The sequence below is a fragment of the Hemiscyllium ocellatum genome, chromosome 39 (assembly GCF_020745735.1).
Source record: "Hemiscyllium ocellatum isolate sHemOce1 chromosome 39, sHemOce1.pat.X.cur, whole genome shotgun sequence".
NCBI classification, from domain to species: Eukaryota; Metazoa; Chordata; class Chondrichthyes; order Orectolobiformes; family Hemiscylliidae; genus Hemiscyllium; species Hemiscyllium ocellatum.
This window is the reverse complement of record NC_083439.1, coordinates 10325544-10348930: the sequence shown is the minus strand read 5'-3', so window position 1 is coordinate 10348930 and position 23387 is coordinate 10325544. Positions and strand designations below refer to the sequence as shown.

The following is a 23387-nucleotide window of genomic DNA, read 5'->3' as shown; positions in this document are numbered from 1 at the left end:
CCGATGCAGTGGGAAGTATAGATGGAGTCATTAGATGGGAGGCTGGTTTATGTGATGGATTGGGCTGTGTTCACAATTCTCTGTAGTTTCTTTCGGTCTAGGGCAAAGCAGTTGCCATACCACACAATGATGCTTTCTATAGTACATTTATAATTACTTGTAAAAGGTCTTTACGGATCTAGTCTCCTCAGAAAATAAAGCAAAGAAAGGAATGTGCTTTCATGACTGCAGTGTCTACGTGGGTGGACAAGGACAGAAAACAGTTTAATGCCTTTTACCTGCTATCTCACTCTGAAATTCTAATTGCTCTTAAGACAGTCCCCCATCCTCGGAACAAGTCTGGTGAACTCTCCTTGCTTTGATTCCTTTGAGTTTACTTTATTATTTCAGTTTATTTTGGAATATACTTATTTTAGCCTCCCATTTTCTTGTGTTCTTTTCTGAAATTCAAGTAGTTGCACTTTCTGTATAAATGATATTTCTTATTTTTTTTTGTATTCAAACTCACTCCCTATCAACAACTTCTCACCAAACAATAAACTGACAGATTTCCTGGAGCTTGGATTTTTCCACACTCACTCTATCTTGGCACTATGTTCTGAATGAAGTCACTCCCCACTCAGTGCACTATTTTTAAAATTACTGCCTCCTCTTTTGGTGCCATGTTCAGAATTAATGTCTTTTAATGAAAGAAAACTGCTGTCCTTTACCTGGATTGATGTTGATGTGAATCCAGTCCTATATCAAGGTGCTTGGCTCTTAATGCCCTTCTGAAGTGCCATACAATTTTTCACCATTTTGTCAGGGTAACTAGAATGGTTAACAAATGGCAATCTTAATCATGTACCCACATTCTAGGAATGATTTGTTTTAGAAGGCAAATGCCAGATCAGTGAATTCTGCATCAAGATTAATTATCCAGAACCTTCTCTTCAGAGAGTTATGTGCCAAGAAAGATATTTTGGCATACACAGATGATATTTGATACTGGGAACCTAGGCGACAACACCTAAGAACAATGAGTACATGTTGGCACCAAACACAATAAGAGCTAAAAAGTGTAAGTTAAAATATAAATAAACTTTTACAATGCTAGACTTTGTGAGTAAAGCAGAGTTTTCTTTGCAAGTTGTCCAAAGTTACCATTTTATCAAGTTAAGTGTTAATTTTAGTGGTCAGTTGGGATTGGATATGGGCGATTTAATCCCTCTTGGTTTCAGCCTTTTGTTTTTCTGAGGTGGACATAATTAATGTCTTGTTTTAGTCAAACTAGTGGTGAGGCAGTAAATATTGCTGGTGAGATGGGGAGGATGGGAACGAGAAGGAATTGCATGACCAGTTAGACTCTTGTACCTGAACTAAAGAAGTCCGCTGCTCTATCTCTGGGTAACATGAGGACAACATGGAATGAGCCTGGTGGGGAATAGAGACAAGTTTGGAAATGTATATGAGCAGGCCCCTCTTGGCATAACAAACTGCACACATTTTTATTTAATACAGTTAACAGCCATACGTTTCTTTCATGGTCTCTGTGGAATCTAGCAGCTGACTTAGTATTGTGGGCATTAATAAGAAAATACCTGAGCAGAGGATGGGCTAAAGAAAACCACGTGAATATTTGGAGAGCGATTTTCACCTTACGAGCCCGGGCAAAAACTGGGCAGAACAGTCCTGAAAATTGCCCAGGTTACTCCGACACCCTCAGTTTCTCTTTTAGTTTTACCTCCTTCCAGGAGTATCAAAGACAGACTCTCATAACCAATAGGGTCCCTTTTAACAGGACGTGCTTGGCTCTGATAATGGACCTGAAATGAATTGAAATTTGGCACATCAAAGGCCAAAAAAAAGTCAAAAAGTGCAAGCAATTTCCTTGTGCAACGGAGGCATCGAGCAACTCATTTCTCGAGTGAATAGGAATGGAAACAAATACTTTTCTTGCTAGTGGTACCTGTCATCCCATCAATAAATAAATTCTTTAAAAACATTATCAATTGGTTTAAATTAATATTGTAAATTGAGGCTTCTTCCAAGGTGAAAGTGAGGTCTGCAGATGCTGGAGATCAGAGCTGAAAATGTGTTGCTGGAAAAGAGCAGCAGGTCAGGCAGCATCCAAGGAACAGGAAAATCAACGTTTCGGGCATAAGCCCTTCATCAGGAATGGGATAATGCGTAAGGTGGCCAAGGCCAAGGACTTGCCTTCTCTTTATCATCATTCCTGATGAAGGGCTTATGCCCGAAACGTCGAATTTCCTGTTCCTTGGATGCTGCCTGACCTGCTGCTCTTTTCCAGCAACACATTTTCAGCTTCTTCCAAGGAGACAAATGTGACTTTTGCAGTGTTTTCAAATGAGGATAGACTGGAAGGAAATGGAAAGACAAAACAAAGAAATATGGATACCTGAAAACAAACCAGAAATTGGTAGCAAAACTCAACAGATCTGTCAGCATCTGTGGGAAGAAAGCAGAGTTAATGTTTTGGGCCCAGTCACCAGTTCTGATGAAGAGACATTGGATTTGAAATGTGACTTCTGCTCTCTTTCCACTGATGCTTCCAGGCCTGCTGAATTTCCCCAGCAATTTCTGTTTGGGAGGAATTGGAGTTAGTTTTATACCTGTGTAGCACTTACCATTCATAGCAGTTTCAAGAGTGTATTAGGAATAGGGAGGAAGGTAAAGTTAACAAGTCCTCCACTTCTGATTGCTACACATGAATGAAGTCATACGTTAGCTCTTGGAGGAAGAAGGCAATTGGCCCCACCTTAAGTCGCAGAATTAGAAACAGGTCAACTTCCTTTCTTGTTGCTGTATCTGTTGCTTCCCAGATGACTGCAGGTTTGTTGGCTCTGTTACCCAGCCAATGCCCACAAAAAATCCCTTTAAGTGTCAGGAACAAAGGGACATAGGAATAGGATAGGTCATTAAGCCCCTGAGCCTGTTCTACAATTCAGTGAGATTAGGGCTGATCTGTGACCTAACTCCACATAACTGTCCTTGGCCCATTTCTCTTAATATATTTGCTTAACAAAAATTCATCTATCTCAGACTTAAAGCTAACAACTAATCAAATATCCATGGCCATTTGTGGAAGGGATTTCCAAACCTCTAGTACTGTCAAGTGTAGAAGTACTTCCTAACATCTCTCCTGGCTCTCATTCTTAGGGTACACAGCCTCCAGTTGATTACCCTGTGGGGATGAAACTTCTAACATTGTTCCTAAGGTGACACTATACTTGTGTTCCATGGTTTAACATATTCAATTGCTCTGTAAATTAAATGCTCTGCTCCATTAAAACAATCTCTTATACCTTGTCCGAAACCATCGCTCACTGCTCACTGGGTGGAAAGTGTAAGCTCCTACAGTTGGTTATCTCAGCTCCAATCACAACTCCTCACTTTCTTTAGGTCTTGAATGGCTGCCTCTCTTGTTTTCTTTTACTTTTGGAACTGGATACAGCACACAAGGTGCGATCAGACCCTAGATTTTGCACAATCATTTGTAAGCATTGTAACCGTGCTGAGGACAGTGGAAAACTCCAATCAGACATTATCAAGTAAGGTGTAGTGGGCAGCAGCATGCCCGCTAAATTTTCCTGCTGCTTCTGTGGCATGTGTGTGGCAGCGACCTCCAGAATTGCAGGTCAATGCCGCAATCCACATGCTGCACGGTCGGTATGTGTAGAACATCTGCGCAACTTAAAGGGAACATTGGTGAGTAGATAGTTGGAAGGTGAAGTTCAATGCAGAGAAGCAGAGTGAGGTGCAGAAGTGTTGCATTTTAGTAGGAAAACCATGAACAGACAATATAAGTGAAGGGCATAAATCTTAAAGGGGTGCAGGAGAAGAGGGACATGAATGTATATGTGCACAGATCATTGAACATGGAAGAGTAGGTGAAAGGAGTAATTAGTTAGGGATACAGAGTTGAGAGCTTTATTAGTAGGAGAGAAGAGATGATGGTGAATAAGACACTTGTTAACCCTTGCCTAGAATGTTATGTACTACACTATAGGAAGGATGTGAAAGCATTACAGAGTGCACAGAAGAGGTTTGCAAGAAATGTTTCATGGATGATGAATTTCAACTCATCCTACTTGAAGAGAAGGCGGCTAAAAGGAAATCTGGTAAAAAGAATAGAAAGAGAGTGAAACTCTTCCTAGTCCTAAAAGATCAATAAATGAGAGGGCATAGACTCAAAGTGATTTGCAAAGGCAGGAAAAGCCTTTCCACACAGACAATGGTTTGGGTCTGGAATGCACTGCCTGGAAGTGGAGTGGAGATTTTTTTTTAAGATTAGATTACCTACTGTGTGGAAACAGGCCCTTCAGCCCAACAAGTCCACACCAACCCTCCGAAGAGAAACCCACCCCTCTATATTTACCCCGACTAATCCACCTAACACTACAGGCAATTTAGCATGACCAATTCACCTAACCTGCACATCTTTGGACTGTGGGAGGAAACCGGAGCACCCGGAGGAAACCCACACAGACATCGGGAGAATGTGCAAACTCCAAACCAACAGTTGCCCAAGGCTGGAATCGAACTGGGGTCCCTGGTGCTGGGAGGCAGCAATGCTAACCACTGAGCCCCTTGAGGCATTCGAGAGGCAATGAATTATTATCTAAATAGAAAATGCAGGAAAATGGCACTGGATCATAATGAGCATTTAAAGAACTGGGTCAGACACAATGGGCTAATTAGCTTCCTTTGTGCCAAAAACCATTACCATTTCTGTGAAATTAAAAATCAGACCATCTTTTAATGGCTTACTGAAACAGTCTCACTGTGTGGACTCCGTTTTTTTAAGAAAAATATCAAAGTTTTGATCAGCTTGAGCGAAGTCTTTGACTTTGAAAAGGATTTGCTTTTTCAGTAGAGTTTGGATAACAATGGTTGGAAAAATAGACTACTGCACAGGATGTCCCAGTGATACCTGTGGCATGAAACTGGAACATGGCTGTTATAGACCATTCTTAGGCTGAACTCTATTCAATACATCAAGGAGGCCAAGAGCCTGTACCTTCTGTAGTTTTGATGAGTTCCTGTTCCCTATCTATCTGATATATGACTACTTCCAGCCTTTCTCTCCTATGACCAAAGGGACATTCTCCAATTTGTAACTGCAAGGTCAAGCGTAGATTCTTGACCACCTGATGCAGAAGGGAATGGGCATCTCAATTAATCTCCTGGTTCAGGTAACCATTCACAGGTCCAGGCAGTAGGCTGTTGACAGAATAATTTAGTTCAATTGTTTATGTCCATTTAAAGAGCATTAGTATATGGACAAGTGTCAATTTGAATTGTCATTGGTGAGATGTAATTGACCAGGAGGAGAACTGGTTCACTAACCAAATGATTCACATAGCTAATCCTGAAGTCATCTGCAGTTAATAATAAATCAGCTGATACTCATTCAGCTCCTTATAAAGCCATTTTGAGAGAGTAGTGTAGCTTATTGGGAGTTTACTCAGCTCATAATTGTGAGGTTGCTAGATTGAACCTGCCCCTGCTAGTTAAAGGAATTTTTTGTACAGTGATTTTAGTTTGAACCAAAGAGTTTGTTATACCTCTCTTGTGGTGTGTCATAATATTGAAAACATCTAAAATTGATTTAAAATGAAAAACTAGTATTGAAGTTCCAGCATAGCATTGGAAAGTAGCATAATCTCAATCTACTGTTGCCTGGTCTAGACATAGAAATGTTTCCTCTCTACCTCAAAGATGATGTTTTAGGCTTGAACCCTAGTATTAAGCCAAATTGTCTAATTCTGCAAAGTTTGATTAAGATTCTATAGGCGTGAGTAGCAATGATCAATGGAGATTCTGCAAAAGTAATGAAAACTGCTTACCTAACAAACTAAATGGGCATAAAACTGAACCCTAAATCTATTCAATTGAATGATTTTTCAAAGGGTTGATTAAAAGCACAAAATTATTGTAATGTGACACTTTAATCCTTGGGTACAACTGACATTGAAATCAAGAGCATGAACATAAAGGACATCACTGGGATTCAGTATATTCAATGCTTTATAATTTTAGTCTTTGATCATTATTCCAAATTCAGTCAGGACATTGACCAAAAACAAAAGCAAAGATTTTATTTTTTTTAAATGGCCTCCTCAAAATGTCTTTCACAAATAGTTCAGAGTTTGAGAAGAGCTTTCAGCTCTGTACTTGGGGTTTAAATGGAGGCTAGACTATAGGATCCATTCCATTGGGTTCTCGTGCTTCTAAAGAACTGTATCAACCCAGTTCCTCATCAGATTCTGACCAATGGTAATTACCTCACTGCAGGATGAAGTTTTTTTTAGAGATGAAACATATTTGAGTTGCAAGTGATTAAGGGTTATCATGGTCCAGTTGTTAAGGGGAATTAAAAGCTTCAATATGCTGGAAAGTAAATAATAGAATTGTAAATTAAAGCCATGAGCTGAAAATAACTCAAAAGTACTTAATCAGAAAAGTAATTAAGAATCTTTTGTGCTTGTTCACCAAATGTCAGCTTGGTTCAACTGGTTGTACCTGTTAAGCACACTGTGTCTACCAACCCCACATTAGAATTTCATCTTTTAAATAGATAGTTCAGTGCAGTAGTTGGAAAGAAATGCTTTCTGGATAGACTTACCCTTTTGGATGAGATGTGTGCTCCTCTTGCCAGATACAGCTGGATGTTACATTGGAGTTACTTGAAAAACAGGAGATAGTGCTGCCTGACAGCTCTCCCTCAACAAATACCATCAAAAGTTTAACTTTTATTGATTATTCATCTCAGGGCTGTTTGGGGATTCTGCTAGCAGTGATTGTTGTTTTAAATAGGCAAAATCAGCAGCTAGTTTCCCCAAAAGTGACACATCACATGTACTTTGTGATAATAGATTCAAGACTCAATGCAAGTATTTCATTGGTATTTGCAAAACTGTTTAGAATTCAAGACGTCTCCCCGATCCCACATCTGAGCTTTTCTGTCAATGCTAGTGGATGGCATATTTCTATGAGATTGTATTGAGGACTGCACCTGACTAGAAATTGGATTGGGAATGTCTAAGCACAACTTAGATTGGGTCATTGCAGATATCACTGAGAGATGGTACTCAAATCTAGTACGATAACTCTGCAACCTGAGTCTCTCAAAGTTCACAGAGAAAGGCTACTTTGCTGCTCCCAATGGGAATAACACTTAGAAGATTAAAGTGGGGACTGACACAAGTTGCAATGGCTGAAAGATGGGGAATGAGAGTGCTGTATTGGTAACATTACTGGGCTAGGTCTCCAGAGAACAGACTAAAGCTCTGGGGAGACAAGTTCAAATCACCTCATAGGTTGATTTAGTTCACCAGTGCCTGAACAGAAAGGAAACTTTACTGCCCTTATCCAGTTTGTCCGAAAGGTGACTCCAGACCCTTAGCAATGTGGTTAATTTGAGCAAGCCAATCATTTCAAGTGTACTGAGGAAGGGGTAACAAATACTGGTCTTAGCAGTGGTGCCCACATTACAAGGTAAAAATGAAAAAATAAAATTGGAAGAATTTTGGGAAAGAGGACTGGTGCTGTCTGGATTACTCTTTTGCACCTAACCGATCAAATGGTCTTCCTCAGTGCTTGTATAATTCAATGCGTGTTCTAAATGATTTCCTCCATTTGATATTTCCAGCCTATAAAATAAGTAGGGGCTGACAAGAATCGGATATAATATTTTTTAAAATAAAAAAGGGGCTTGCAGAGAGAACTGAGTCAGTTGACATCACCATCTTGTGCATAATTCAAGGACACTGTTCTAGAAGTAGAATTCTCCAGATCCCTGAGGTAATCAATTACAGTAGATCAATTTGGCACTTGAATTATTATCTGTTACAGAGGGCAGATGCAAAAGAAATGATTTTGCCAATTGTAGGGAGTTAAAGGCCAAGGACACACCTGTCTCCAGGCTTTGGGAGACAGTCAAAGTTTACCCAGGAGAGTATGCTGTAGCATATGCCTCATGATGGGGGGGGGGGGGGGAAGATAGATTACATCTGGAACTTGAGACCAAAATAGGTACACCTGAGCATAAACAGTATTTAGATTCTGATCTGTTTGTAACACTATCTTCAGCAGCAGGTGAGGAATGGATACCAGGAAGGAGGTGGAGACATATTGGCTGTCCACTCAGCCCATCTCTCAGTAAATGGGGAAAGATTGCTACTATGTCTGACACCTAGTGGACAAAGTCAGAAGTCTTATGACACCAGGTTATAGTCCAACAGGTTTATTTGAAATCAAGAGCTTTTGGAGTGCTGTCCCTTCTTCATCTGACTTTGTCTACCCAAGTCCAACACCAGCACCATCACATCATAGCTATCTCCAGTCCTCTACCTAGTGGCAAAGAAATAAATCATACACATATGGATAGACAGGGCCTTGGCTTAATGACTAATTTGAAAAATGGCAGCTCTGACCGTGTAGCACTCCTGAAGAACTGCAGTCAAGGTTTTGAGCTCCAGTTTCCTGAGAGGGACTTGAAGCAATAAACATCTGACTCTGAGATGAGAGTGCAACCCAAGCATCAGCTTGGCTACCACAAATCTTGTGCTTCTAACAGGAAGTGAGCCCAGTTCTCCAACTGGATTCTGGTTGACTGAGGTCATCCTGAGGCTCTGAACTACAGGTAGTATTTCTGATAAGACATATTTTGTGTGACACTCATTAGAACAATTTGCAAGAAATGCCAAAGTAAAGACAATGATGGGTAGAGCTTGGAGAATACATTAGTTACTGATGATTTGACAGTTAACTGCAAGGCTTTGTTTAAATTTTTAAGAAGGCAAATTGATTTGATTGGTCAAAGGATTCACCTGAGAAGTGCACCAAAGAATGGTTGTCAGTTATTTTATCACTTTTTGAAGCAGCAGCGTGTGCACACATTTGTCTGTCGTTTTAAGAAAAAACACCCGGTATATTAAAACATGTGTGTACTGCAAGCTACAAGTGTGCCATACTGTGAATCCAGCTGCAGATCCTAAGTTGGTTGCTGCATAATCCTTTTGATTCTGCAATTTGACAATGTCTCCTATACAAATCCTGAATATGCAGTGTTGGATACTGTTGTTTTGTAAATGTTGGCTGCCTGGGTACAGCCAGTACCTTTTTTTTTTTGCTGGTTGTGAACAGCTAAAGGGATATGTTGTTTAATTTGATTTGCCAGTCTTTGGAATATACAGCCTATGTGGAGCAACACACCAGCACTGAAACTTACAGCCCACATTACCTGTTTGTATGATAGGAAGAACAACTCTCTCTGGTTCATTCTCAAGACAATGTCTTGAACAAACAGTCAACCTGCCTTGTTTAACTTTTAAACAAAGTTTGGCAATTAACTGTCACTCATCATCTAACTGGTGAATATTCCATGACACTGTCTCTACCAATCATAACTCACTTGCCACATCCTCTCATACAATATAAATGATTTTATCCCCTTGCATTGGTATTCTTACAAATTGTTCTGATAAGTGTAAGATGAAAAGGTTTATCAGAATGAGTGAGTGGCTTTTTCAGCAATACAAGTTCTCTACTAATATACAATAGATAACTTGTTTAAGAAATCTAAGGTTTCTGAGGCAATTCAGATGAATGCTTCTCAAGATCAACCTCCATTTGTGTCTATACTTATTTATTACTCCTCCTAGGAAGGAATGGTGATGGTGAAGTGAACCTGCTGTCTGACTGAAAATTATAAAAGATTGCTCTTCCGTTCATGTAGTGTTTCATATATTTCACAATCACACAAGAGCAAAATGTAAATGGTAACTGTTTGAAAGAAAAGGTCCAAAATGATGTTTGCTCATCTTATTGGTTTTTGAAAGGCATCCTCCAGGATTCTGCTGGGGAATATTCTGCCAAGTGCACTGCTGTGCCTCAAGGACAATGATCAATTTTGAGTCAGTGCTGAGCTTCTTAATTCTCAAATAGGCTTTGTTAATCAATCTGACCAAAATTCCCCTCCAAGTCCCAGACCATTCTGACTTGGGATAATATTGCCATTCCTCCATTGTTACTGGGTCAAAATCTTGGAACTGTCTTCCTTCCAAAGAGCCCTGTGGGTGTCCAGACACCCCACACACTGCTTTGGTTCCAGAAGTCAGCTCACCATCACCATCCTGAGGGCAGTTAGGGTTAGGGATGCAAAATAAATGCTGGCTTTGGCAGTGCTGTTCACATTCCAGGAATGAATTGGAAAAATACACAACTGAGCTAAGCAGAAGGAATACATTTAACCAAGGTTCCCAGGAGTGTAAATGATTTGTGTGCAAGATGTCAGATTAAACAGGATTAGGTTTCATGCTGGTCGAATGGAACTGTAAGCCAATGCTTAATTATGATCCTGTTTGAACAATGGGACCTTGAACAATGGGCTGGGTGCATTTGTGATGGTCAGAAATCTTTGGATCATGCCAAAAATGCATCAGTTGTAGCACTGGCTGGGCAACTTTGTCTCCCTGTGGGGTCCGTGACCATGTGCAGATGCAATTCACATTGAGCATAATTAAACACTGTGATCTGGTCATTACCAGATTACTGTTATGAGCTTATTAGCATGAATTGCCTCCTCCATTAATGAACTTCAAAACTACTTATTTGGTTGTAAAGTGCTTTGGGGCATTGAGAACTCCTTGTAAGGTCCAATCTAAATACTTGGACTGATGCTCAATTGAATATTTTCCAGTAAAATTGCAATGCTACCCAATGCTAGATTGACATAGGTATTATTTTTGATTGTGATATGAAAGGACATACAAAGTAATGAGGATAAACATGGCAGACAGCGTGGCTGCTTTGTATGTTGTAATATTCTGTTTCTATGAACAAAGCAAGTATCTCACTTAGCCAGCTTTCATGTGATTATTGATTCCATTAGCGCACAGAAGGTCAGGAAGGGATTTTTAAGAAGGGTTCACAGTGGTAAGGAGTTTTGAGAAAGCAAGTGGGGAGAAACTGTTCCCACTGTAAATGGATTTGATTACCAATGGTCACCAATTCAAGGAAATTAGTGAAAAATCCAAGGAAGTGAAGAGATTTTTTATTGATATTTAAGAATACATGCCTGAAACAGTGAGATCAATGCCAATAATTTCCAAAAAGATTGTTTGAAAAGAAGAAACTTGCAAGGCTATGGGAAAAGAGCAGAGGAATGGAAATATTTATTCGCTGCTTTTTGTTACTTATATAAATTAGATTAGATTAGATTAGACTTACAGCGTGGAAACAGGCCCTACGGCCCAACAAGTCCACACCGACTCGCCGAAGCGCAACCCACCCATACCGCTACATTTTACCCCTACCTAACACTATGGGCAATTTAGCATGGCCAATTCACCTAACCCGCAGATTTTTGGACTGTGGGAGGAAACCGGAGCACCCGGAGGAAACCCACGCAGACACGGGGAGAACGTGCAAACTCCACACAGTCAGTCGCCTGAGTCGGGAATTGAACCCGGGTCTCAGGCGCTGTGAGGCAGCAGTGCTAACCACTGTGCCACCGTGCTGCCCACTAATGATTTGGGTATGAACGTAAGAGATATGGTTAGTAGGTTTGCAGATTACACCAAAATTGGGGGTGCAGTAGACAGTGAAGAAGGTTTCCTCAGTACAATGGAACCTTGATCAGATGGGTCAAGGAGTCGTAGATGGACTTTAAATTAGATAAATGTGAGGGGCTGCATTACAGAAAGGCAAGTCAAAGCAGTATATGTAATGGTAAGGTTCTGGGAGTGTTGCTGAACAAAAAACTTAGTGCAGGTTCATAGTTCCTTTGAAAGTAGAGTCACAGGTAGACAGGATAGTGAAGAAGGGGTTTGGAATGCTTGTTTTTATTGGTCAGTGCCTTGAGTACAGCAGTTGAGGGGCCATGTTGTGGCTGTACAGGACATTGGTTAGGGCACTTTTGGAATACTGTATTCAGTTCTGGTCTCCCTGCTGTAGAAAGGATGTTGTGAAACTTGAAAGGACTTACAAGGATGTTGCCAGGATTGTAGGGTTTGAGGTATAGGGAGATGCTGAATAGGCTGGGGTTGTTCTCCCCTGAGTATTGAAAGCTGAGAGGTGACCTTAGAGGTTTATAAAATCATGAGGGGTGTGGCTTGGGTAAATAGCCAAGGCCTTTTCCCCAGGGTAGGGGAGTCCAAAACTAGAGAGTATATAGGTTTAAGGTGAGGGGAGAAGGATTTAAAAGGGGCAACTTTTTCATGCAGAGGTTGATGTATGTATGGAATAAGCTGCCAGAGGCTGGTACAATTACATCATTTAAAAGGCATCTGGATGGTACACGAAAAGAAAGGGTTTACAGCGATATGGGCCGAGTGCTGACAAATGGGACAAGATTTATTTAGGGTGTCTGTGAGGCATGGATGTGTTGGATTGTCCATGCTGTACAGCTCTATGATTCTAAGTAAATAGCTCTTCCAAATGTCCAACACAGATAATAAAAAAATTACATATTTCTTCCTGGGATGTGTGCATCACTGCCTGGACCACTCCTAATTGCTACTTGAACTGGCTGGTTGGCTTACTGAGGCCATTTCAGAGGGCGTTAAGAGTCCATAAAATCCTACAAAAATAGAACACAGGAAATTAGGAACCTTATTAGCCCCTTGAGCTTTCTCCACCATTCAATAGGATCCAACACTCCTCATTTCCACTTTCCAGCTGGAAGTCTGGAGTCACAAATAAGCCAGACCAGCTAAGTGCACCAGACCCCTTTCCCTAAAGGGACATTAGTGAATCAGATTGATTCTTACAACAACTGACGGTGTTATAGATGATCATTAACTGATATTTTCATGAAATTTAAATTTCACGATCTGGCATGGTAAAATTCAAACCCATCCCTGCATTCTGGATTACTAGTGATATTAGAACTACATCAATGCCTTCCCCCTCCATTAATACATCTGTGTGTTGGATGTGTGTGACATTGGTAATCCAAAGTTAAATAAAGGTTAAATAGGCTGGTGTTTTTCAATTAAACATTAGGGAGCTCTCATACTGTTATTTAAAAACTCAAATATAACCTTTCAGATAACACGCAATTTGCAAATCAGTCATTTTTTAGGGAATTGTCAGCATAAGAAACAGCAATTTCTTAGGGAATAAACCTCTATCGACAAGATTAAACCATTTTGACTGACACCAATGAGGCAAATTGTTTCTTTCATCTATTGCTAAGTGTAGGGAAGGTCACAAATTTATTTACATGAGAACAAAGTGTTCACAGACTTTGTTACAATCTCATTTCTTAGAGGCCCTTTGTTCTTTATTTCGGTCAAGCTTTTTTCACTGAATTCTGTGGCACGCACCATCTACTTTTTTTTTTGAGCTCAAATGTAGCCCGTTTCCTCCTTTATCGTGACTTTTTGTAAATTTGTTATTCACTGTGCCTTTTTAAAAAATGGTCAACTCCAGCTGTCATAGGTTGGATGATTTGGGGTTTGGAGTTGTTCCTCTCCTCTTTATGCCCACCTTCCCCACCCCTTCACTTTATCCTGTGCCCCGGGTAAAAGGCAAGCTTCCTGGGGATTCGGTCATTCTGAATAACAAGTAAAAACAGTCCATTTTGAAGGTAAAACTGGTCCTACCAATTTGCTGTAATGGCAGTCCCTGGCTTTGAGCTGGCAAATGCCCACAGCTGAAATTGGTAGGGCACTAGAGTGGGATGATCATTACCCATGTCCCTCACCCTGTGATGTGGCATACCACAGCATTCCAAACACGGTACTCATGTTGTTTGTCATTACAGTCCTTGACAATTGGTGCTAACATGGATGAACTCCCTTGGATTTTCCCCACAAACATTAACAAGTGTTTGAAAGCCATCGTGCAGTCATTAGAAGGTTCTGTCCATGGCTTGGAAACAGGAACTTTGAAAAAAAATGTTTTAAAAGTCTACAAATGCATCTTCCGGGCATTGTCACGGTGTTTCTCTTCCTTCACCTCCAAAAAAGAAAAAAGTACAAAACTAATTTCAAGTTTTTTTTCTTTTATAGGACTGATTCCATATTTTCACACCATTCATGGTCCTCAAGATTATAGATAAATTTGGTCTTTTGAGAATGAGGTTGGCTAGAGTCCCTTCCTGCAGTGTCCAATGTTAAGGTTGATGCAAAAAGGTCACTCGCAGTTAGTGGCTGGAGATTTCTCTCATCATCCCTGATGTACTTACTGGCATTCCTCCGCAGGCAGTGCCAGGTTGTTGTGTACAGGATGAATGCAAATGTCTTCAGTGTGATGGCAATGCTGATGTAGAGGTACCGATAAACCACGTTATCGTATAACATACAGGCTCCCAGCTCCCCACAGATAGTGGTCCAGAACAAGCACGTTGAATCAATCCCAGCGCCAAAGATGAGAGGTGGAGGAATAAAACCTATCAGGATGGACAGAAACAAAATTGCAAAGTGTTACACAAATAGAATAAGGCTGACCGATGGGTAAACGATTATTTAATTAAAGAGTTGATGTTTTGTGGGTCAATTTCTGGAATTTCCACTCTAACAGCATTGTGTTTACCTGCACCAACTGAACTGGAATAGATAAAGAAGGCAGATCACTACCACCACTTCAAGGGCAACTGGGGATGGGCAATAAATGCTGGCCCAGCCATGCTGTGAATGGCTTTTAATGAATGAAATTGTTCTTTTTCCTACTGCATTGAAGCTGCTGACCCAGGTTGTACTGGCTGCAGATAGTCAGAGAGTTTGCTCAGTGATATCTCACCCTGTTGTCTCAATGCGTTTATTGCCCCTTAAGTTGAGTCGAGCACAGTGTCAAACCCGGCTCCCAGTTCCATGTGTTGGTCAAGTGAAGCATGCAGTAAGACAGAAGGAGGGATCAAGGGGTATTGAGAGGTCACAGGTCAGACTGCAGCCAGTCATTCCATGCAAAAGGGGAGGACTCGGGAGGCATAGGGCTCTGAGGGGAATTTACTGAAAAATTCTGAAGGAAATGGATAAGTATAAATGGGAGCTAACTAGACAACAGTCTTCACCACTCACTGAATTATTAAAACAAAGTGAACTACTACTGCTAGTTTCATAGACTCAAGTCTCCTCTGTCATGCAGTCTGTTCATCTCTAGCTCAATGCCCCATATTCTCACCTTTTTATCTAAAATCATTTAATCTTTCTTGAATATATTCAATCTTGCAACCTCCACAGCTAGACTGACCACTCTCCACGTGAAGAAATCTTTCCTCTCCGTCCTAAATCGCTGTGATTGTCACCGATGGTTCTAGACTACCCAACCAGGGGAAACCCTTTCCCCATCCAGTCTGTCCAGCTCTGTTAGAACTTGGTTTCTATCAGATCCCCTCTCATTCTTAGAAACTTTAGTAAATACAGGCCCAGTTGAACTAATCTCTCCTGAGGTCACTGGTATCAGTCGAGTGAATGTCCACTGCACACGATGACAAGCATGTCCTCTCTTGTGTAGCAAAACTGCTCACAATACTCCAGGTGAGGTTTTACCAAAGCCCTATATAACTGCAATAAGATATTTCTATTTCTGAACTCAGATCCTCAAATCCTCAATCCTACATCCTAGGATGCAGAAAAGCAGTACAATTGTATAAGTGATTCCAATCTCTTACAATGCAAAGTTATGAGCCTGGGAGTCCAAAACCCCTTAGCTCAATGTTGATGAGGAAGGTACTTGTCAAGAAATTGAAGATCAGAAGTTCAACATAAATGAGAACTAGCAGAACAAGAGTGACATACTCAAAGTCTGACAACCTTGGTTTAAGGATGTGTCCATGTTTGTGGATGTGATTGATACATTATACTTTGACTTTGACAAGGTGCCCACAAAATGCGTAATGAAGGTGAGGCACATGGAATTAAGAGACAAATTCAATAGAGAACTCTGCTCAAAGCAGCACTCGGTCGTCCTGAAGAACTGTTGAAGCTGCAACCCGTGATTTAATGGAATCTGACAATTTAGTTCTGAAACTTCTGTTCTTCACATTTGCGAATGACCTTCACAAAGCTATTGTAATCAAGCTTGTATGGGCAAGTAAGATGTATTGAAGGGAGACGATTAACACTCGAAAGAATAATGTTTCAACAGATGAGTAGAATATGTTGTTCACTAAATCCAAGATAATTAAGAAAGCTGCTAATCTCAACGAATCTAAACACTTAGTCAAAGCAAAAATCATGCAGATTAGATAAGGGTATGATGGTTGAGTGTGAGTGATTGATGGATGGATGTATGACATGAAGCATAAGTTATCAGCATATGTTTTATGCCCTGTTAGATTTAAAACCCCAATGAACTAGAATTGAAAGCTTATAGATAACTCTTGAAGTGTTACACCTAGGCCTCTATTGACAAAAGGTGGACTAGAAACACACTCAGGCTCCGACCACTGAATTCAACAGGGAGCAGCCCACCATCATATTTCATACCCGACCCTCCCTTCCTGCTGAGTGCACTGTAGGTGCCATAAGCACTAATCTACAGAATATAGTGCAGTAACTCAGCAGGGTGAGCTTGTCATCAGCTTCCCACACAGTGATCTTTATAGAAAGAATGAATAATAACAGCAAAATATGGGTAGCTCACCATTTTCAAAACAATACCATTCAGCGTGTTCTCCCATTCTATTATTGTTATTGAATCAAAATCCAGAAGTTCCCCACCTAACAAACCCCATTCTGGGAACATCATTTTAAGGTCAAATCATGACAGCCATTGCAGTGACAACTTGTATATTGTTTCATTGCAATTTTAGTGACATTGCTATCAATTGAATAGTGGGTCATAGCAATTAGGCAGCAGTCTGACATTAGGGAAGTGAGGCAATTAAAATTAATGTATTACTTTGTTACTGTGTTCCACATCATACTGTGAACCCACATTAGAAAGCGCACACAAAAAAGTGTTACAGAGATGAGAGTCTTCAATTATAAGGAACATTTGGGAAAGTTGGATGTCCTCCCCATGGATAAAAAGGTAACTTTGTTCAGGTTTTCAAGATGACAAAAAGATTCACTAAGAGCAAAGTGGAGAAAGATGAATCCATCTAGTGAGGTGGCTAGTGGTCAAAGGTAACAAATGTAAAATCCTCAAAAAATCTCAGATGCTGAAGAGATGTTCTTCACGCTGAGCTTTTTTGGGATCTGAAATAATCTACCCTAAAGGTGGAAGTCAATAGCATAAATGATTTTAAAATTAAATTGGCAGAAATGCAATGAGGTACCTGCAAGATCACAAACCAAGTTGGATTGTGAAACAAAGTACCAATCCTCTTTCAGCGGCCTCCATCAATGCTGGAAGATTTTATGATTCTTTCATGTTACTCATTGAACATCTTGGTTGTAAACGCTCCTTTCAACCTTCCCTGGATTTTGAAAGAATGTTTCTTACCGTTGAAGAAATGCAGCAATGAACTATGCTTCTGTTCTGTTGAATTAATTGAGCTTTAACTATACTTATGGACATATTAACCCTCTTGTCAGATGACTCAGGACTGCTTCAATGTACAAATTTGACCACAAGTCAGAGTTTTACAGCACAGGAAGAGGCTCATCATGCTCATACTAAACATCTGTCTATTCTAATCCCATTTTCCAATATTTGACTTGTAGCTTTGCATGCTATGATATTTCAAGTGTTAATCTAAATAGTTTAATTTCTTGAGGGTTCCAACATCTCTCCCTTTTAGGCAATGAGTTCCAGATACCCACAATACTGAAAAGCTTTTCTCAAATCTCCTTTTAAGCCTCCTTTCTATCTCAAAATTGTGTCCCCTCCTTACTGACTCCTCAACTAAGGGGAAAGATTTCTTCCTAACTACTCTATATCTCCTTCAAAACTTTGTACCCCTCAGTCAAGTCCACCCTCAACCTTCTCTGAGGAAAGGAAAACTATCCCAGACTATCCAGCCTCTCCTCCGAGATCACTTGTCCAGGTAACATCTTGGTGAATCTCCTCTGTGCCTTCTCTAGTACAGGCACCATCTTTTTATAAGATGGTGACCAGAACTGCACATGGCTCTCCAGCTGTAGCCGAATTTTCAGCTAGCTTCACCAAGGAGATTTACTGCATTTTTTGCAATCTGACTACAGGCCATTGTTGCCAGGCAACTGATTGCCCTTGGAGCATAACTCAGCATTTCGTGTCTCAGAGCACAGGCTCATTGTTTGTTTGACGACGGCAAAGTGAGATTTGGAATTTGCAAGTAGTATCGAAGAGTGTGGTGCTGGAAAAGCACAGCCGGTCAGGCAGCATCAGAGGGACAGGAGAATTGAAGTTTTGAGCATAAGGTCTTCGTGAACGATTCTCCTGCCCCTCTGATGCTGCATGACCTGCTGTGCTTTTCCAGCATCACACTCTTCGACTGATCTCCAGCATCTGCAGTCCTCATTTTGAGTTTGAAATAATGACCTACATTTCCCCCATTTAGCTGACCCTTGTATATGTAAGAAGTCCCATTCATCCATCAAGGCTGTGCACAGTGACCCCTCTATGATCAGGTTGGGTAAGGCCTTGAATTTATAAATCCCCTCCTTATTTACAGGGTCACTGAATGAAGGCAAATGGAATTTCTTAGTTGCTTTGCACACTTGGAAAGCTGGGGCAGACACAAGATTAATGTCCATCTTACTTGCTGTTTGTTTTGTGAACAATTCTTGTAAACACTTCTCACCGTAAGTATCTTTTTTTTTTGAGACCTGAAACCATTATTGATTCTTTATCTAGTTCTGGTCTGATTTGTTTGCTCCATAATTGACTGCCACAGTTTTAAGTTCTGGAATCCCTAATTATCTCTGCCTCCCTATTTTTTCGCCACTCTGCCAAACCCCTTAGTTTAATATTTAAGTCAGTATCATCTCCTGGGGCTCAGCATTATATTTTGTTCGATAACATTCCTATGAAGCACCATGGGACATTTTACCACCTTTCGAGACCAGTACAGAAAGGCAAATTGTGATTGTGGTATTGGGGGAAATCAGTTTAGGGCACCCCTCATGGATCAATATTCCTGACCATAAAAGAACAAACAGGCAGTGAATGCTTCTTCTAAACTTTGCAACTGGGGTTATGGTCCGTCTTCCTCACAATTGAAACATACATTATTCTTACTGTGATATTGTATCCTAAACCTGACTTGAGGAAAATTCTTTGCTAACAACATACCTCCAAAATAATCCTCCATCCCGTCCTGCCTTTCACTTGCCGTATAAATGAGTTATACCACTGAGGTGTCTTGAACAATCAGCAAAGAACCCAAATAAGCATTATAGTCTACAGTGCATAGAACTTTGTGCACAAATAATTACCATAGTACTTGGGCAAGTGAAACATATGTAAAATGGAGAAGGTGACAGATTACTTCAGGATTAAATCTGATTACTAATAGAAAACGTTCATCCTTTAGATGACAGGCAGTGAATGCTTCGACTAAACTTTGCAATTTACTCTAAGCAGAGCAGCAATGAATCCTGAAGTACAAAGTAATTAGTTTTTTTAATGATTTATCCAAATTGCCAACAAAGCAAAACAATTTACATTGATCAATGAATACTGGAGCAGTTGCAGCATAATGCAACATTTTGAATTCTTTAAGGGAATCAGACTTTAGTATTAACCATGTAATTGATTTCAATTACTCTGGTCTTTGTAGCACAGCACAGTTGCTGCAGAAGAAATATGGATTGATAATGGTAATTTACAGCAGGTTTACAATTCACAGTTAAACAATATGTGAGTAACTACAGCCATTATAACAAGGTGGTTAACTCAAAGCAAACTTGGATTATGAAATTGTAATAAAATGTAGAGAGAATTTGCAAGCTTTCACATCTGCAGGGCAGGATTGCCGAATTAACCTTGTCACTCAAATCCCTACTTTTTTCTTTAAATAGTACCAGAGGATCTTAACATCCACCTGACAAGGCAGAGACAGTGTTAGTTTAACATTGAGCAAGCTGCAAGGCAATATGTTTTACTGGGCCATAATCCCTCAGTACTGCATCAAAATATTAACGTAGATATATGATAAAGGTTTTGTGGAGAATGAACCCATTACCTTGCAGCTCAAAGGCATAAGTGTTACCACTGAGCCAAAGTTGACACATTGCTACACATCACTGAATAGAAAGAGCTTTTAGGATTTCACACTGCTTTTAACCTGGGGCAGAAGACTTCTCTCTCTCATACTTAATTTCTCATCTTCTGAATAAGTGACATTACAGCTTTGCTGTATACTCTGAATGTCGGATGGAAGACCTTGAAAAATGTTTTGTCAATTCCCAATCCATTTCTAAGGTCAACAACTCTTTGCCATTCAAGCACTCACCTGCCAGTTCTGCCTCCGATCTGGATTGTGTCCCTATGTTCAATGGATTCCATACTCCTGGTTTCAATGCAAGTAAAGGTTCTTACTGAATGGTGTTGGTTTTCTCTCTGCTGAAGTCTCCCTGCTCTGGCTCTCTTTTGAACCTTTTCTTGCCTTGTTGCGTTCATGTTCACTGCTGCTATTAGCTTTCATCTGTTCCTTCCAAATGTGGCATTATTCCCTCACTTTACTTGGGCTGGTTGGCTCTGTTTGCTAGTTGGCCAATTTGCAATGCAGAGTGAGGCCACTATGTGGCTTAAATTCCTGGACCAGCTGAGGTTACCAGAAAAGACTTTCCTTCTTCCCTCACCTGAGGCATGATGACTGTCAGCTTAAACCACCACCAGTCATCTCTCTTCAATAAGAGAGTAGTCCTATGCTCTGGTAAGCCTACGGCAACTTTACTTGGGCTGACAGTCTTGATTTCAGCACATCTCCAACTTTTAGTTTATTTTTTTTCCCCAGAACTTTAAAATGACTTTCCTAAATATATTCCATTTTCCCCAGCAATTCTTTGTAATCCCCAAACTTGTCACCCAAGCATTATTTCTTGCTTCATCTCATCTTCTCACCTACTCTTTGCAGCCTCACAGCCCTTTACCTGCTAGTTTTCTCAATTTAATGGCACAAAATAAAACCAGGTCTGCAGAAACTCACCGAGCAATCGCAAAAGCAGGAACAGAACTCCCAGCGCGTACGACTTGAGCTCAGGATTGACAGCCCTGCAGGAAAAGCATGAGCAGATATAATGGCCATTAATTAGCATGCTCAAAATCAATTGGTCCCACAACTGCATTGCAACTGTTTACATCCATTGCAATTATTTCTTTCAGAAATTACAAACCACTTCAAACAGTTGACCTAATGCCAGAGGGAATAAAAAATGAAAGCTGGGATTCCAGGTGGACGATTGTTATTTTCCTACTCATTAACTTTCAACATTGCTGAATTTTTGTCATCTTTTGACAAAGATTTATTACAAAGTGAAAGATTTAAGGAAGCACTAGTCAAGTTGCTTACGTTTTATTATGTGTACATTTCTTAACATGGACAGGTAAATTTAAACTTAAAAATTTTTAAGAAGTGTGGACATAAGGTTCAATACCTCTGTACTGCCTACCACTCAGTCATTTTCAAAATCATGACGAGCCTTTCTCCTTGATTAAACATAGTCCTTGCCAAATTTTGGCATTTAAAAAATGCTTGTTAGATCCGAAAAGTAAGAAATGCAAATTCAAAGGAATAGAATATTTCTCAATTTCAGGCACATTAAACCAATTTAGTCACTTGCAAGTCAGGAATAGCATGAAGGAGACACAGAAAAAGCTCCCTTTCTCTATCAATATTCCTAAGTCTGCTGCAGTACATGCATAATACTAATTGACAATCTCCAGCAGGTCAAATATAGCACAGTTTGGATGCAGCATTAAGTGACACAACCTTGAGGGTTTGCTACTGTATTAATGTTCCCTATTCCAGTCATTAATGTTAGTCCATTTTTAAAATTTACATATATTCTCTATGTGGGCTCTGACTATCATGGACTTTAATGCCCATGCCCTAATCGTCCTTGAATCATAGAAGCCTTAGGATCCGGAAAGATGCCATTCAGCCCATTGAATCTGCACCGAGCCTCCAAAGAACATCCCACCCAGACCCAGCCCCCCACCCTATCCCTGTAACCCCACCTTTCCCATGGCTAACCGACCTAGCCTGCACACTAAGAGCAATTTCCCACAGCCAATTCAATTCGCTCTTAAAAAGGTACGGTGTGATATTAGTTCAGAAAACCTTTGCTGCAGGGCCGATGACCAACAAACTACACAGCATGCCATATCTAGCCACCGACTCCAACAGCTCACGAAAGATCAAATTTAAATACACAAGTGTTATAATATACTGGGAGATAGTGGCTTAGTGGTAATGTTATTGGACATCTTTGGACTGTGGGAGGAAACTGGAGCACCCGGAGGAAACTCACCCAGACACTGGGAGAACATGCAAATTCCACACAGACGGAATTGAACCCAGGTCCCTGGCACTGAGGCAGCAGTGCTAACCTCTGAAACATCGTGCCGCCCCATTCAGTAAGTTGCAAGAACATTTCAAAAGGCAGTTAAGAGTCAACTATGTGGCTGTAGATCTGCAGTCCCGTGTAGGCAAGGGCGGATAAGAATGGCATACTTCCTTCTGTGAAGGACATCAGTGAAGTAGATGGGTTTTCATGACAATCATTGATAATTCATAGGATAAAGTGAGGACTGCAGATGCTGGAGATCAGAGCTGAAAATGTGTTGCTGGAAAAGTGCAGCAGGTCAGGCAGCATCCAAAAGGCAGGAGAATCGACGTTTTGGGCATGAGCCCTTCTTCAGGAATGCCTGAAAAGTCAATTCTCCTGCCCCTTGGATGCTGCCTGACCTGCGCTTTTCCAGCAACACATTGATAATTCATAGTCAATATTACTGAGACTAGCTTTCAATTCCAAATTTATTTAATTAAATTTGCATTCCTTTAAATGCTATAGTATTATTTAGTGGGAGTTGACTCTATGACCTCTGGGTTACATGTCCAATAACATTAACACTAAGCCACTGTCTCCTAGTATATTATAACACTTGTGTATTTAAAATTGCTCTTTCGTGAGCTGTTGGAGTCAGTGGCTAGATATGGCGTGCTGTGTGGTTTGCTGGTCATCAGCCCTGCAGCAAAAGTTTTCTGAACTAATATCGCACTGTACCTTTTTTAGAGTGAATTGGATGAGTCTTTGCACATTTGCCTGGACTAGATTTGAACCCAGGTCCCAGACATAAAAAATCAACAAGCAACAATATTCAATCAGGAGGTTGTGGATCATCTTTTCCATTGTTATTTATGTTTCTTCCTCTAATTCCTCAGAAATATACCAACAGAACTCTGTGAATGATATGGATTTTAAAAGATCTCTAGTGCTCTGTCTGTTGGAACAGCGTACTCTGTTTACATGTGTCTTCACCACATTGGGTGACTGTGGTGA

General features: G+C 40.4%; 1 protein-coding gene across 1 annotated transcript in view; it reads right to left on the bottom strand.

Moving 5' to 3' along the window:
• Positions 1–14015: 14015 nt before the first annotated feature.
• The window catches only part of slco3a1a (solute carrier organic anion transporter family member 3A1a), a 181485-nt gene continuing 172113 nt past the window's right edge, over positions 14016–23387 (bottom strand). Inside the window, exons 9-10 of the mRNA XM_060853068.1 lie at positions 21032–21096; positions 14016–14401 (exon numbers count right to left, since the gene is read on the bottom strand). Of these exons, the coding sequence (XP_060709051.1) occupies positions 14016–14401; positions 21032–21096 (451 nt within the window). The remainder of the gene's footprint in view (positions 14402–21031; positions 21097–23387) is intronic.